This window comes from Glycine soja, chromosome 11 (assembly GCF_004193775.1).
Source record: "Glycine soja cultivar W05 chromosome 11, ASM419377v2, whole genome shotgun sequence".
Classification (NCBI taxonomy): domain Eukaryota; kingdom Viridiplantae; phylum Streptophyta; class Magnoliopsida; order Fabales; family Fabaceae; genus Glycine; species Glycine soja.
The window spans coordinates 3,274,259-3,291,848 of record NC_041012.1 but is presented as its reverse complement, the minus strand read 5'-3'; the positions used below and the strand labels follow the sequence as shown (position 1 = coordinate 3,291,848).

General features: G+C 35.4%; 2 protein-coding genes across 2 annotated transcripts; one reads left to right on the top strand and one right to left on the bottom strand.

The window, feature by feature from the left end:
* The first annotated feature begins 2,730 nt into the window (after positions 1 to 2,730).
* On the top strand, positions 2,731 to 6,856 carry LOC114377201 (malate dehydrogenase, glyoxysomal). The gene is made up of 9 exons (XM_028335618.1): positions 2,731 to 3,054; positions 3,139 to 3,354; positions 4,012 to 4,326; positions 5,084 to 5,173; positions 5,258 to 5,341; positions 5,934 to 5,969; positions 6,121 to 6,210; positions 6,284 to 6,378; positions 6,475 to 6,856. Exons 1-9 carry the CDS (start codon positions 2,992 to 2,994, stop codon positions 6,545 to 6,547), a joined length of 1,062 nt encoding a protein of 353 aa, XP_028191419.1. The 5' UTR covers positions 2,731 to 2,991; the 3' UTR covers positions 6,548 to 6,856.
* A 4,101-nt stretch (positions 6,857 to 10,957) lies between these two features.
* On the bottom strand, positions 10,958 to 15,447 carry LOC114375599 (leucine-rich repeat receptor-like serine/threonine-protein kinase BAM1). The gene is made up of 2 exons (XM_028333425.1): positions 12,587 to 15,447; positions 10,958 to 12,083 (listed from the first exon to the last, which is right to left on the bottom strand). Exons 1-2 carry the CDS (start codon positions 15,171 to 15,173, stop codon positions 11,632 to 11,634), a joined length of 3,039 nt encoding a protein of 1,012 aa, XP_028189226.1. The 5' UTR covers positions 15,174 to 15,447; the 3' UTR covers positions 10,958 to 11,631.
* Positions 15,448 to 17,590: the final 2,143 nt, after the last annotated feature.

Genomic DNA, 17,590 nt, shown 5'->3' with positions numbered 1-17,590 from the left:
GGGGTGAAAGAAAGAATATGTAACAATAAAAGTGAATTATAAGTAATAAAAAACAAGAGGATTAAAAGCAAACAATTAAGAAGGAAATTCAATGAAATGCAAGTGTTAGGACCTAGCATGTCTTTTTTGTCTAGGATGTATGAGTTTATGATTTTTCATTATCGATTCAATTGGATCTATCCTACCCATATCTATTTAGTTACTCACCCCTGATTCCTCACAATGACAAGTTTATTTTATTTATCTATCTCACATATCCTTTTGAAAAGACTCAATAAATAAATGCATGAAGTCTAAATTCTAAATGTTCGCATAAATGCATGGACATAAAACTATCATTCTATGTCTAGTAATGATTTTCTTATAAAAAAATTTCTTGTTGTTCTATTAGAAGTTACCCTCTTTCGAGTGTCTAATTCTTAAAACTGATTCATGCATATTTTCTTTAGACCTTAATTAGAAGTTATCATCTTCCGAGTGTCTAACCCCTCAAAGAATGTAAAGATGAAAATGCAAGATAAAAATAAAAAAGATAATAGAATAGAAAAACTTGAAAATAGCTCATATTGTATTAATAAATATGAGAAGTATACCATACATCATTGGCTTTTTAGGCTTGTCAGACTCTAGTTAAAGGATTAGCCACTCATGGCCATAAGGGCTTTACAATGAGAGGAGCGAAAGAAAGAAATAAAGATGATAAAAGAAAGGAGAAGAAGAGTTCTCAAGTTTTAGGTAGTAGTGAGAGTGCTTTAAGACTCAATGTATCATTTTTTCTTGACTTAACTCTCTATTTATAGCTGCTGAAGTGGGCTTTAGGCCTTTGTAAGCTCGCTTAGCGCGACCTCCCTCTCGCTTAGCGTGTGTAGATCGTGCGCTTAGCAAGCTCCTCTCACTTAGCGCGTGTTGCTGTTGGATCTTGTGCTTAGTGCGTGTTGCGCGCTTAGCGCATTCTGTTTCTGTGGCGAGCGCTTAGCTCGTGTTGCGCGTTGAGTGTGAGTTTTGACTCTTGTGTCTAACGCCTCGCTTAACGGCCTGTGTCCTTTGTCTCGCTTAGCATGAGCTACGCACTAAGTGAGAGGTTGGACTGAGTCTTTTTTGATTTCTTTTTTTTTTTCATTATTTCCCTCTTTTTGCTTTTAACACCTCCAGTTTTTTTATCAGCAACCAAGATTTAATGAAACATCAATTTTTTAACATTTAAGCGTAAATAACTGCTAAATAATTATTTTAAAAATAATTTTACTTCATTTTCTATTATCAAAGTACAATTATTTAACAGTTATCAATAAAAAAATATAATCATTTTCTATTATCTTCAAGAAACGTGGTGTTGTGCCTTGGACACCATCGAGCAATCTAAGAGATGAGTATGTTTAATTTTGCATTATCTAAGGAGCGTATCACAAGAGAGAAGTTTTTCTTATATTTGGAAATCATAGTTCTTGGAAAAAATTGATTCATGAGAACCATCATTTCTTGAAATGGTTAAAATACGTTTTCATTGAAAAATTATGTAAATTTTTTACAATGGAAGCTCATATAAATTAAATTCATATTATAAAATACCAATTGTAAATTGTAATTTTGTAATGCATTTAGCTATTGGACTCAAAATGTCAGCGTTTTGAGAGTTTATGTTTTCATGGGCTTTGTTTTTTTAACTTGTAAAGTCTAGATCAATACACCCACCCATCATGGACGAATAAATATTACAATATAGTATGCACATACATGATATAATTTTTAAGAGGTGATTATTGTAAAAAATTTACCCCATAACTTAATTTATAATAATTGAATGATAATATATAATTATTTTATCCTATTAATATATAATATATTGTCTTTTTTATATTTTTATGAGTTTTTTAGGCTACTTCCACATTGAGCTATATCAGATTGCACAGAAAATGTCTACCTTTAATTAAGGCTCGAACAGTCAAGTCCTACATTTTGATAAAATAGTGTGTTAAAAAATTGTGTTAATAGTCTTTCTCTAAGGCTCAAATAATCAAGTCCTACCTTTTGTCACCTCTAAGTTTTGAGGAACAAAAATATTAAAATATTTCAAATTTAATAGGAAAAAAATTGAGTCAAATAAGTTGTAATAGTTTTAAATAAAAGGTAAAATTGTATTTTTGATCCTCCTAGTTGTCTTTAATTTCTGATTTTGGTCTCCCATTAAAATTATTCACGCACTCTATCCTTCTTTTTTATTCAATCACGCAATTTTGGTCCTAAAATCCTGATTTAAACGTTGAGAATATTAACTGTCACATGTCATATTCTGATTGGATAACGATTGTATATGCTGATTGTCCAATGACAACAACAATATATTTCATCGTTCATAGAGTTGATATCCAATCAGAACATGACATGGGATCGTCATCTCGTCATCTCCAATTAGAACATGACACGTGACAGCTAACATTCCTTGATAACAATTAATATCTAAATCTGGATTTGGGGATAAGATTGCTTGGATAAAAAAAAAAGAGGATAAAATATGTGAACAATTTTAAAAAGGAACTAAAATCGAAATTAATAACAATGGAGACTAAATTTATAATTTTCACTAAGTAAAAAAAAAAAATCGAAGAATACACCGAGATTAATAAGTTTTGCATTGGTGTGTTCTTTATCTAAAAAATAATAGAAAGATTATTTTTATTTAATTTTGAAAAAAAAATTACTTACAAAGTCAACATTACACGAGGTCTAATTTTGAAGAAAAAAAAATACCCCGAGAAATTTTCATAAGGAAAAAGGAAGCAGAAGTGAAGATCGAAACGGTGAAGAAGCCTAACAGCAGCAAAGAGCGTTAGAGCTGATCGCTTGAGATAAGGTCAATTTGCAGTTGCACGCTTCCCAATTCGCACACCCATATCACATCACATCTTTCTCCACACGCAACGCAACCTTTTTATAATCAATCATCCTCACTCGCATTTGAAGACGCAGCAATCTTTCCCGTGAAAAGGGACCATGGAGGCAAATTCAGGTGCCAGCGACCGAATTTCGAGAATCGCCGGCCACCTCCGCCCCCAGGTTCGTTTTGTTTTGTTTTTCTGTTGCAGTTGCACCGACCGTTGGTTCGATTGTTAAGAGTAACATCATTGGACTTTTGAACAGAGAGAGGATGATGTTTGTTTGAAGCGTAGCGATTGCCGTGCAAAAGGTGGGGTCTCCGGATTCAAGGTGGCCATATTGGGTGCCGCAGGAGGCATAGGGCAACCTCTGGCGATGTTGATGAAGATGAATCCACTCGTTTCACTTCTCCACCTCTACGATGTTGTTAACACCCCTGGCGTCACTTCTGATATAAGTCACATGGACACCGGCGCTGTTGTAAGTTACTACCATTTTGTTTTCATGGAAATTAGACCTGTTTTCATAGGAGAATCAAATAAAAAAGAAAAAATTAATTAAACTTCTTCATAAACTAATTTTAGTTTATACAAAAGCTAAAAATCTTCTTTTTGAGAAATTAACACCAGGGCTTCTAAAGTTAGCTTATGGAAAAAACTTATTATATTTCATTCTTATTAACTATCACTGTAAAACTTTTTACACTTTCAACCAATACAAGTTTATTCTCTAAATGACTTTCAAGGTAAAGTAAATAATATATGCACTAATGGAAATAGAATAAAAGGTTTTACATCTAATCCATCAACTGTCATATACGGTGATGAGTGCATTAATTTTTCCAATAGCTACTTATAAGTTATACCAACCATGAATTCTGATAAAAGTGCGTAGAAACTGAACTCTTTAATGTAATTACTATAAAAGTCAATAAACTTCTTATGCATATCGATTTGTAATTAGATGAATTTATAAATAAAACTCTACATTGCTGGTGTGTGAGTTAATTTCAATTAATAAACTTGCTATGTGGATTCTGATGGGTTGGTTAACCTTGTGGCCACAGTCTAGATTAGTAAAGTTAAATTGATCTTCATTTTTGTTTGCATAGACATGACTAGAAGTTTTGGTATTTAGGTTCGAGGATTTTTGGGGCAGCAGCAGCTTGAGGATGCACTTATAGGCATGGACTTGGTGATCATCCCTGCTGGTGTTCCTCGTAAACCTGGAATGACAAGAGATGATCTCTTCAATATAAATGCTGGAATTGTTAAAACATTGTGTGAAGCAATTGCAAAGTGCTGTCCTAAAGCCATTGTCAATGTGATAAGCAATCCAGTTAACTCCACAGTCCCGATTGCAGCCGAAGTTTTCAAAAGAGCTGGTACTTACGATCCCAAGAGACTTTTGGGAGTCACTATGCTTGATGTTGTTAGAGCCAATACGTTTGTGGTATGTGCTACTGTTCTTGAAATTAGTCAGCTCTTTATAGTTGCTTGATGCAGTGCAACATTTCTGTTGTTTCAAGCTTAGACCAGCTATGCCTTTGTGTATTACTTAAATATAACAACCAGTGAGGGTATATGCATAAAGCAATAATTTCCTATGGACCTCTGTAATTAGCATTGTTGGTTAAAGGAAATTAATGCAATCTTTGAAACACTTGTGCTGGCACTATCATTCTCATAACCCCCTAATACTAAGGTGTATGCTACATGTAGGTAAGAAAATCAAAATGGGGGAAAAGGGGGGAATATTCATGCTAATAATTTGTAGCTAACCAAATTCTGAGCTGGCAATGAGTAGTAGCAAAAGAAGGGATTTCAGTTATGGGAAATGAGAATACAATAGGTAAGGATAGGAAGTGTGAGGCCAGGCAAAAATGGAATAGGGAAATGTGGAAGATTTGCAGGTCCCTTGAAGAACATTTGGCATTTTCTTTCTGTTTCCCAGTATTACAGAGAGTGAGAGAAACAATCTGTAATCCTTATTTTTGGTAATGATAGCAGTTTCAGAAAATGGAATTCTGGTTGTTAATACAATATCATCGTACCTGATTCCAGTTTCTACCACATTCATTTAATAATCTAGATTATGTGGATACTATAGCATTGTTTGTTCAAGTCTGGATACCATAAAGTGTCTGTATTTGTAGCACTCTCATACTATTGTTCTTCATTCATTTTTACCTGTTTGGCATAAACTGCAGGCAGAAGTTCTGGGTGTTGATCCAAGGGATGTGGATGTCCCAGTTGTTGGGGGACATGCTGGAATCACAATTTTACCTCTTCTTTCTCAGGTCTTCACCCCAAACACTTCTGATTTTAATGGTTACCAAATTTGATTTTGTATTTAATACCTGACAAAATCCCTCAATTATCAGATTAAACCTCCTTGCTCTTTCACCCCAAAAGAAATTGAGTACCTGACTGGTCGCATACAAAACGGTGGAACTGAAGTTGTTGAGGTGAACATTTATATATATGCTTTTTTTTATAACAAAAATCTGTTTACTTTTATCTCAATTACTAACATTCCAAACTTCAATCATTACCCATGTTTTCTTTATCCATCAACTGTGAGGGTCTTCATGATCAATGTATAGCATCTGTTCACTTAAATAATATCTGAATGAGAGTGAGAGATAGCATAAACTGTTCCTGTGGGCAACTTTGCTCTCTCACCCAAGTGGGAGAGGTATAAAGGCTAACTGAATATGGGTTTGGTTAAGCCTAGCATAATTCAAATTTCACATGGGAGCATATCACTTTGCTTCAATCCTCTTTACATTTATTTATTTTGCTTGGTAGTTTGCAATTCCAGTGAACACTTAGTCAATATATTGACCTAGTGGCTTGCCTGCCAAAATTCTATGTGAAAAGCTTTGCTATATGCAGGGAAACTTACACTTGAGTTTTTATGTTTGAACTAATCTATCTTGGTGGATTGCATCAGTTAGTAGCTTTTGACAGTAACTTCATGCTACACATGATTCCTCCATTGCTATGGATTATCTATACATCAGCATTTTGATTTGTACAGTTTGTAATTTTCTCTAGGCCAAAGCTGGAGCTGGTTCTGCAACACTATCAATGGTTAGTATTCTAATTTTACTTTTGTGGGTATGAATTCACGTGACTGTTCCCCTGTTTTTGAAATTTCATCTTTGTTTTATAGCATCTGCAATTCATAACATTGCTATTTCGTTTCATGTAAATGTAATGTCCAACTTGTAATAAACTGCAGGCATATGCTGCTGTTAAATTTGCAGATGCATGCCTTCATGCCCTGAGAGGAGATGCTGGCATCATTGAATGTGCATATGTTGCTTCACAGGTATATAAAAGCCTGTTTTCTTGATCATCTTAGGATTGGAGTCTTACCAACCTTTCCTCCCGTTACATTTTAGGTGACTGAACTCCCATTCTTTGCATCAAAAGTACGACTTGGCCGAGTTGGGGTGGAGGAAATTCTTCCTCTTGGTCCCCTGAATGATTATGAGAGGTATGCGGTGATCACTTGCATTTCTACTTCAGAATTTCCTATGCACATAGGTGAAACTGAAACGTTAGAGTTTATCTACTGCTTTTATTTCAACAGGGAGAGTTTGGAAAAGGCCAAGAAAGAGTTAGCAGCAAGCATTGAGAAGGGCATTTCTTTCATCAGAAAATGAGTAGTTGATGATAGTACGTCCCGAAAATAAATGGTTAGATTGTGCTGTGTCCATTGTGAGATCATATAGATTTATAATTAGTTATGTGATATGTATGAATATCGAGTTCTATCTAGAAACATGTAAATGTAATAATTGGAATACCGAATTCCATTTATTATTCCGTCTCGAGTTATCCCCGTGAAGTTTGAGTTTGAGTCTAAAAATCAATTCAGATTTTTGTATTATCTATAGACGAATATAAACCTGCCCAATTGAGCATGATATTTAAGTTCAGTAATAAAAATGTTAATTATCACTTCATTTTCACCTACTGAACAGTAAAGTTACTCTCGTGGTTTAAAGGTTACGGGTTCTGTTGGATTTAAGAAATAAATGCATTGAGTTATATATATATATATATATATATATATATATATATATATATATATATATATATATATATATATATATATATAGTCTGACTTTTATGTTAATTTAATTGCAAACGCAAGATTCTTTTTTCCCACAGGGAGTTTTCTCCTTCACCTTAATTTCTTTCCTCCTTTTCTCTTTATTTCTGACTTATCATTAATAAAACATCATAAATTTGATTGATAGGGTTTATCTTTCTTTAACACATTTGCCTCCTTCGAACACGGTCTCATTATTTTGCAAATACATTAAACATGTGTTTTTTTCTCTCTTTTTTAAATTTTTTTTTTTTTATACTAATACGCAATTTGTAAATAAAAAATGACAAACGAACATGTAATTTCAGTTTTTTTTGTCATACATCCCAACCATTGAATAGTATATATTATATCTAACGGTCAAAATCGGTTTGAATTTGGTAATCCATTTGTTTGTCTTTGTGTACTTAAAGCGCTGCCAGAAAACTGTAGGGCATTGGCACTGGAAAACTCAAAGTGGACTTTCGAGCAGCCCAAATTGATTAAATTGGGGGGATTTCTTAAATTGGAGTACCACATCACATATGCAGGAGGCCTGGCCCTCCTGGCCATATGTAGATATTAAAGTCAGCACCTTTATTTTATTTCTTTATATTTCATTTTCTTTTTTTTAAAAAATATCTTGCTTAGATATGGAAAGTAATGAAAAATATTTTTTTAAGAATAGATAGAAAATTAAGAAATAATATTTCTTACATTATTCAATTGAAATTATAAATAAAAATTTATAACTATGATAATGATTTTTTATATTTTTAAATACACTAATAAATAAGTTAGTCATTTAATATATTTATAATTTCAACAATATTTTTTTTTATTTTCTACTCTATTTAAATAAATAGATCTTTTTTATAAAGCAAAGTATTTTTTATGTTCTTTATTTATCAAGTAAAATCAAAGATATGAATATTTAGCTATAATTATATTAATTGATAAATTACAGATGTTTTAAATCTTTTTAATAATTTATGATATTGAAAAGTAAAACACCACGTATTGACACTGTCGAGATCTATATTTGAACCATGAATGAATGTATAAAATATATGTATCTATATTATCTTATAGGAGTAGCACGTACCAGACATTTATATATTATCCGAGTTCTGGGACATTTACTAATAATGCTTAGGAAGAAGGAAATGAACAGATCTCGTAACATTATAATAACTACTGTGGTGTCTGCAATAATAAATGAAGTCAAAGAAATGTAATGAGATGGAACAACAATAAAAGGCAGATCTTGTGGGCAACCACACAACACAAATAATCAATCACTGCAGCTACTATTTGGACTTGTCATAATACATGTCGTGCTACATCAGGTGCTTTCATTGCAATTACTTGAACAGTTTACTTGCCAACATAAAAAGGAACCCTTTTTTTTTAAAATAAAAAATTAACGACTAACCCCCCAAACATGAATTATAAACATACGAAGAACAGTTAGAATATGTGTATTTGCTACATGGCAGTATTTATTTTTACTTCTTGAGTATTTGTCCTTAATCTTCTTTTGTATGCTTTGATGCTGGCTACGTAAATTTTCTGTGGATTTTGAATATAAACTATATGTAAAACTCACTTTACTATATGTACTCAAATTAAAAATAGATAACTAAATATACAACTTTTCAATGATGCATGATGCATCAGCAGTTTTTTCTTAAGAAGAAGAGGCGTAAGATCTTTGACCTGCTATTGGTTGTAAGTTAATGTTTATGTAATATTTTATCCCTTTTATGAATAAGGACTTTGCCCATTAAAGAGTATATAATTGTGAAAATTTCCAAATGCAAACTGCTAAATAAATCTTAGGAGGGAGAGCTTGGGCAATTACTCAGAACAAAGAATGGCAATGGAAAAAATGCAGAAGACGACACAAAAGTGGCAATTCACCATGTTTTCTGATCTTCTACGCATAGTGCCTGTCTTTCAATCTAAATCCCAAAAGTTATACAGGACAGAATAATATATAGAGCAGTACTGTGGCAGAAGATAAAATCAGAAAGAATAAAACGGGGAAAATAGAATTGGTAAGATAAATGGTATCAATACAATTTTTTAATATATTCTTACTATTAGCTAAATTTATTAAAAATTAAAAATCTCAATATTTTATAAGTTTCTCTTCATATTTAAATTAAATGAGTCTCACTCATAATTTCATATTATGAAAGATGAAATGATTTGTTTATAAAAGAAGAATGAAAAATATATTAAAAATACAAAACACTCGTCTATTATATATTTATATGAACAATAAACCTGTGCTGGACCTGGACCAACAGTGCAAGTCCCCACGCTGTTTGGTTTTATGAGTTTTGATAGATAGATTTTTCGGTAAAGCTGTTCGCGTTATGGGACTGATTTGCCTCTCCAGTCTTTCAATTTTCATCTTTTTTCTTTCATTGTTCAATTTGGTACCCAAATAATTTGAACTTCAAAGCCGCATTGAGGGGCTTTTTCTTGTGTTTTAACGTATTGGTTTATCTTGGACCTTGTTGTACCACACACAAAAATTAATGTATAGATTTTGTCCGATGCTTATGGTGTCTCCATTGTGGAGAGTTTCTATGGTTGAATTCCATGTAACAATCTTCAATTGCCCAATCATGGAGCAATAATGAGTTACGGATTCAAATTATTTTTATAGTATTACTTTTTTCCCAAACAATTACACTGTATCTCCGCTGTTATATTTGGGTTGGTGGAAAAAAAATTGAAGAATTAAAACGACATTCTATTTAAAAATGAGTTAAAATATAATTTAGATCTCTCATTTTATTTTAGTTTGATTTATTAAGTTTAAAAAGTTTCACATTAATTTTTTTATTGTGTTTCTAATTTCTATTAGACCAAAATAGTCATTCCAGTAGTTTTTTGCACTGAGTTTAATTTTGACTAATGTGGCAAACGCCTATATGCCAATGAGGTCTTCCACCATACTGGTTTTATTTTCATTCTTGCGTTGATCACTCGTACAAAAATCACTCAATCATCTCTTCTCTGACACCCCATTTTTGCTGCAAAAACAATTGTCCCAGCCTATGAACAACATTCATCCCTTCCTCGAGGTTTTGGATTTGGAGTTAAAAAACATTTTATTTGTGAGGGGACCCTTGCCTCTCGCTCTCTTCCTGGAAATAAATCGTAATTTTACACTCTTAGATTCTACTTTCCATGTAAGAAAAAGATAATAGAAAAAAAGAGAAATAAACAGTAAAGACGTATAATCACACTTTTACACTTTACTTTAAATCAAAATTATCATCTGAATTTACTTTCTTTTTTTCATTTCTTTCATCTCTACTGAAAGGGATCCTTTAAGATTTGATCCAAGGCAGGAACTTGGAAGGAGACACAAGACAATCCATCCAAATGAGACACGTACTGAAATTTTGTCCTTCTTTTCCTTTTTGCAAATGGCATAGGGCAGGTGTTGTGTAATCGGAAACTTCAATTCCACGGTCGTCTTTTTTTGTTTTTGTTTTGTTATTACACTACATATGCACCAACCAAACCCATATTAACATTTCCTCACCTTACCGTCTATACAGAGAAACTGTGAAACAAGTGTATTATTATGGTAGCTAGCAACTAGCAAGCATCCCAAGCAAAGGTTTGGACACATACCAAGATAAAGGTGAATCTACTACGACAAACCACCGGTCAATCTTATTAAAAAATAACAACACTTTATTGTACGAGGTGAAATATGACAACTCAACTCATAACAAACTGATATTTTGTTGGGTGCATCACGTGGATACCCTTTCCTCTATCGAGCCCTTTCTGCAAATTCAATGGCCATAATTCTCTTGGGATTATATCAACGCCAGCTACTATACGTTCCAATTCCAAGCAGTGTGTGTGGTCCACAGCCAGAGTTTTGTTGGGTTAGCGCTAAGATTTTAATATATAATAAATAGATTACAAGATTGCTCGTTTTTTGTCATCCCCAATGCCTCTCTTTTGTTATTTAACAAGGGAAAAAAATTATATCCCTTTTAGCGCTACAAAGTCTCGTAAATGAAAAAGCTAAAGCAAAAGAATTAACTTCTGTAAAAGCGTCACGGCATGAACAACGAACTAAAGCTAAAACACGCCTGAATCCTGATTCACTCTGATTTTCTCGAAACAGGTTAACTTCTTCAAATAAGCTTTTATCCAAACCTGACTCATAGACTCAGTCACAGCTCAGGCTCACAGTTCACACTGTGCCAATCCACTCAGGATTCATCAATAATATTCTAAACCATACAATATACCCACTGTTTAATACCCAACCCGTTTGCGTCATTTTGTGTCTACCTGTCAGTGATCGCATAAAAAAAGAGTATCCATTCCCTTGAACCCTCCCCACTCCCCAGCTTAGGCGAAGCACAACAACGGCCGTAACATAAAAATTAAAAAGCAGTACTACATGATGAAGAAAGTGACTTCATAAGAAAATAACCCCCCCCACCAATCCTACTGTACAAAACCATTAAAAAATCAGAGCATTAATACCTTCAGTTAGAAGAAGAAGAAAAGCCCCAACCCCAGAAGAGAGACAGAAAAAGAAAGTAAATGGATAAGCTATCACAACCAAGGGAACTAATAAGATGAAACACCCAACAGAGCACTTTAAATACTAAGAAGGTCGGGTGGTGGGGATTGAGGAGGATTTTGATCTTCCTTGGAGGCTGAGGATGGAGATTCTAAAGCGTTTGATGATGACAAAGAGGATTCTGTTATTGTTAAGTCTCCCTCTTTAGAGCCAGGTGGCTTTGGAAGCTCGGTCAGTATTTGAACAACTTCACGCATTGTTGGTCTCTCTACAGCCTGTTCTTCAACACACAGCATGGCCACATAGAAAACATGCATCACTTCGTGAAGGGGAACTGAGGGAAGCCTAGGATCAAGAACTTTAAGAACTCCTTCCTTGTTAGAGTCCGTCATTTTCCTCACCCATTGCACGATGTCCACGCCATCACCAAATTCACCAACTGGTTTCCTGCCTGTTATAAGTTCTAAAAGAACCACACCAAAACTGTACACATCGCTTTTCTCATCAACTTTCAATGTGTAGGCATACTCTGCAATCAAACATCCAACAGGTATCATACACTATAATAAAGCAAGACACTTTAATTTGAAACAATAAGTTAAACAAAGGCAATACGTATAAAGTAACATAATAGGTCTTTTTATCTGATGTTTTTGCCCATAACCATCAGTTTCCGATTGTGAATGACTCTTAACCTACGACTACAGCATTATCTACTTCATAGGTGGGGAGAGGGGGTTAGGGTAAAAAATCAAACGGTGCAGAGATACCTACCATTTACTTTCAGTACTTGGCTTAGAAAAAAAAACAAAATAAGGGGGCGAATCAATTGGGTATGATAGAAAACCAAAGTCAAGAAAAACCACATAGCAATGTTAATAAATTTAGGGGCATCACCTCAATATCATGCATAAGTCAAAGAGTCAAATTCTGAACAAAATGCTTAAACGTACAATTATGATTAGGCGAGAAAAAGGAAATTTGCCACAACCATGCATATGATGCATTAATTATGTCAAAATTCAACGGTACCTGGAGCTATGTATCCATATGAACCAGCAATAGCAGACATGCATTCAGATGTCCCAGAATCTTGCAGGAACTTAGCAAGCCCAAAATCAGCAACATGGGCTTCATGATTTGAATCAAGAAGGATGTTGTTTGACTTCACATCACGATGGACAATGAGTGGCGAACAATCATGGTGCAGATAGCAAAGCCCCTTGGCAGCCTCCACCGCAATTTTATACCTGGTGTCCCAATGCAAATGACCCCCCTTTTTTCCATGAAGAACCTCACCTAAACTTCCATTGGGCATGTACTCATAGACCAAAAGGTTTGTCTCATGATTTGAACAGAAACCCAACAACCTAACAATGTGCCTGTGTCGGATTCGCCCCAATGTCTGAATCTCAGCATTGAATCCGTGATCATGGGAAGAGCCTCTACTCATAGCTGGAAGCCTTTTCACAGCAACATGATCCCCATTAGGCATAGCCCCTTTGTAGACAATTCCAGCACCTCCTTTCCCAATAATATTATCCTCTTTCAAGCAATGCAAAACATCATCAACAGTGAAGTCCAAACGCTGGAACGCAGTCAACTTCCATGCACGAGCCTCACTGGCCTTCTTTAATGACCGGGCCTTGAATATTGCAGCCACAGCAAAAGCAATGGAACATAATAGCAACCCAACAACAAGTAGCAGCTTCAAAGAAGAGGAGAGTCCTTTAACATGAGGTTGGTGTGCACCATTGGCAACCCCACCCTTGCAAGCACCCAAATAGGGGCCACACAGGTCAGGGTTTCCCAAGAAAGACGTGTAGTTGAAGTAGCTGAATTGACCGGTACCAGGCACCAAACCAGACAGGTTGTTGTATGAAAAATCAACAGAAGTCAAGCTTTGCATAGATGATATCGAAGAGGGAATGCTACCCACTAAATGATTCTTAGAAAGATTCAAGTAATTCAATATCCTCATGCCAGTTATCTCATTAGGGATGTCTCCAGATAGCTCATTGCGGCTAAGGTCCAGGAAAGTTAACAGCTTACACTGACTGATCTCAGGCGCAATAGGACCCGAGAACTTGTTGCCACTAAAATCAATCTTAGAAAGCTGTTGCAACCTCCCAATCTGTGTAGGTATCCGACCGGTGAACATGTTGCCATCAAGAAGGAGCTTCTGCACGCTGGAGAAGTTACCAATGGAGGGAGACAGAGCCCCAGAAAGCTGGTTGTTAGAGAGAGTAATCTGACCAAGATTAACCGCAACAGAACCAACCTCAGGAAACTCTCCAGAGAGATAATTATCCTGAAGTTCAACCTGGGTGAGTTTGGGAAGTCCAAAAAGCCCTTTAGGAATGGAACCATTCAAAAAGTTTTCTCCCATTCTAATCCGTGTAAGAGATTCACAAGTCCCGAGCGACTCAGGAATTGGACCGAAAAGAAAATTCCCAAGAGTTATCAGAGTCTGAAGAGTATTCCCAGAACAGAGATAAGGAGGCAAAGTCCCGGTTAACTTGTTAGAAGAAAGATCAACAAGGTTGAGTCTCCCATTTTTGCCCAAACCCTCAGGAATGCTACCTGTTAAGTTATTTTCCCACAGTTGCACAACTTCCAACGCTGGAAGCTCTCCTATAAACTCCGGTATAGCTCCATGAAGCTTGTTCCTGAACAGATTCAGAAGCGTAATATTCTTCAGCTCGCCGAAACTCGCCGGAATCTCACCGGAGAGCATGTTGTTAGACAAATCCATGGATTTCAGGCTCTTCAGGTTCCCCAGCTCCGGCGTCAGTGATCCTGACAATGCATTCACCTGAAGGAACAGCGTGTCCAGCTTCTGAAGCTTCCCAAGCGCCGCCGGAATCTCCCCGGACAACGCACAGTACGCTGCGTCAAGCCTCACCAGCTCCGACAAGTTTCCGATCTCCGGCGGAATGCCGCCGGTGTAGGTGTTGTAGTAGCCGATGTAGAGCTCCCGGAGGCTGGTCAAGTTTCCGATCTCCGGCGGGATAGTCCCGTCGAGTTCGTTGCCGGAGACGGCGAGGTACTGGAGGCGCTGCCAGCGTCCGTACTCCGGCGGGATCTGGCCGGAGAAGAAGTTGCCGCCGAGATGCAAATGACGAAGATTCTGCATCTGCGCGACGGCAAGAGGGAGCACGCCGGTCATGTTGTTGTTGTAGAGGTCGAGGACCTCGAGGCTCTGGAGGCGCCAAAGCTCCGAGGGGAAGGTTTCGTTGAAGACATTGTTGGAGAGGTTGAGGTAGCGGAGGCCGGAGAGGGCGGAGAGAGAGGGAGGAATGGGGCCGGAGAATTTGTTTGCGGCGAGGGAGAGGTTGGAGAGGAAAGGGAGGTGGGCGACGTCGGCAGAGAGCGTGCCGGAGAGGTCGAGGCCGGTGAGGTTGAGGGCGGTGACGTGGCGGCGGTTGTCGCAGGTGACGCCGAGCCAGGAACAGTAAGGGATGGAGGCGTTCCAAGAAGAGAGAACGGGTGGTGTGGCGTCGGTAATGACTGAACGGAGAGAGAGAAGGGCGCGGTACTCTGAGATTGGGGCAGAAAGGGTTTCAGGGAAATGAAAATGGAAAAACAGAAAAACAAAGAGGACACGCATTTTGGGCATGGAAGAGAGAAACAACGAGTGATGCCCCCAAACACAAACCGATACTTAAAGGAGAGGGAATTTTCTGAATATATGAATTCGTCCCTTCAACTCTTTTTACTTTTTGAAATACCCGGGAAAAAAAGAAAAATACAATTTTACCTATCAATCATTCACCCACGGCTATGGTGACTTTGCTGCACTATTTTTTAATGAACCACTCATAATACATATATAATTGCATAAGATAATAATGAAGATTTATTTATCGTATGTGTAATTTATGATGCGGCACTCATGTGTGTTGTTATATAGTTATTATGCCACTTAAAAATGACATTAATAAAAGAATGTTATGTGTGTTGCTGGTTATTGAGCGGAGGATGGTGGTAAACTCAAGTTTTACTTATGATTGTGATAGGAAAGACATAAATATGGCGTGCTTCTTTAATTATGCAAATAATACGGTCTTTTATCATGTCATTCATCAAATTTATATAACAGTTATTATTATATTTATAATAAAAAAATGGTGCACATAATTTAATGAGTTTAATAAAAATAGGTTTTGAATTTTAAAATAGATCGTTAACAAATAATTTGTTAAATTAATAACAAATGAATGAACTCTCTTAAAAAAACAAATAAATGAACAATGTTTGAAATAAAATTTTCAATAACAATACGTGAAATTGAAAAGAAAAAAATGTAACGTCTTTCTTAGTTTTTCTTACGTGTTTATCTTTGTCCATTTTGTATGTTTTTGTAGTCGAATGTTTTAACTTTTTTTAAGTAGGTCCTATGCTATTGCCTTATTTTCCAAGGAAGGTCGAGGAAAACGGCTAATTCTTCTGTTAGTTTTCCTTGTCTTAATTATTTATTTATTTTGTTGTCGTGTCTAGTTATTAAGAATACTATTTTTTATTTTATTATTATTAAGTTTTAAATTTTAAGAATAATATAATAATGTATAACTATATATAACCTTTTAAATTTAAAATATATTTTTTACTAACAAACGTTTTAAGAATATCAATGAATTTTTTAATTAAAACTTACAATAGATATAATAATATTTTGTATAAAATATTTTCATGTTTAATTGCTTAATGAATGGCCTGATATATATATATATATATATATATATATATATATATATATATATATATATATATATATGTTAATTTTTTTAATAAAAAAAAGAGAAAATGATCTATACATGCAAAGAGTTCTAATGAATATAAAGGCTTTTTGATAATAATGAATGCCCTAAGAATTAAGATACGTTTAAAAAATTTTCATCTTGCTCATTTTGAGCATTAAAAATGGGGGATGGTATGAATTACTCTGCTGGAACGTTAACACTTCTAATCCATTGCCAAAACTGCATGTATTGGAGCACATGATATATACTCGCTATAACATGTTTATTATATTAAGACGAATAAGGTCAGAAATCTTATATAGATTATCTAACTTGTTACCATCTTGTGAGGAAGAGAGTAAAATCCAACGCTAGTATTCAACAAAGCAAAAGCCTAGAAAAGAACATGTCGTTCTGTGTGGAGTTTAGTCCAAAATTATGACTGAAAACAAGGAAATTGCGCGCATCAACTTGTTTAGCCTTTTGACAATCATGGGTGTCGTATTCTATTTGAAGTGATCTAGGACAACCATTCTACTGTATAGCCTCCGCAAGGAATAAGGAACCCGTTGGCCATAGCATGCATTTCGCTATTTCACCCTCTCTACCATTCTTTTTCTAGCTACTTTTCCTTTCTTAGATGAGAAACATACAAATTTATGTTCTTCTACTGCATAATCACGGGTTCTACAATAATCTTACAGTATTAAATTAATTTGTCAAGGCATCAAGTTATGACAGAAAAATGACTGTTGTTTCTTTAATTTTTGTTAAAACAAAAAAGAAGTCCAATGTTATCACTAAAAGCTAGATATTGCTCTTCCTTTCTTTTTATTGATCATGGTCATTTTCACACCTATATTAATATTACAAATGAATGAAATTCAATATAGAAAATTAAAACAAGAGTATAAATTAATAAACAGTAGTAATGATTTAGTTAGGTTGGATAAAGGTGGTCAAAGAATGTTGACCGTCACGAAAAGAGAGGGGGCGTGGCAAGTGGTATGGTGTGGTGTTTTCGATAAACCCTATTATGAATGTGAGACTTCGCCCCTGTGCTGCTTCAATTATTACAATAGGCCCTTACATTACAGTTACTAACTAGAGTACATTGGGGATTGCAGAAGATTCAATATGATTTTACCATTTTCTTCCTATACAATACTCCATCTTCTACCCACCCACCCGGTCTCTGACAACTGAAGCCATCAAAATCATGTAATAAGGGAAGCACTGAGAAAGATGCCATGCAGTGGTCCCTCCCACCATGGCCTTACTAACAGGTCACAGC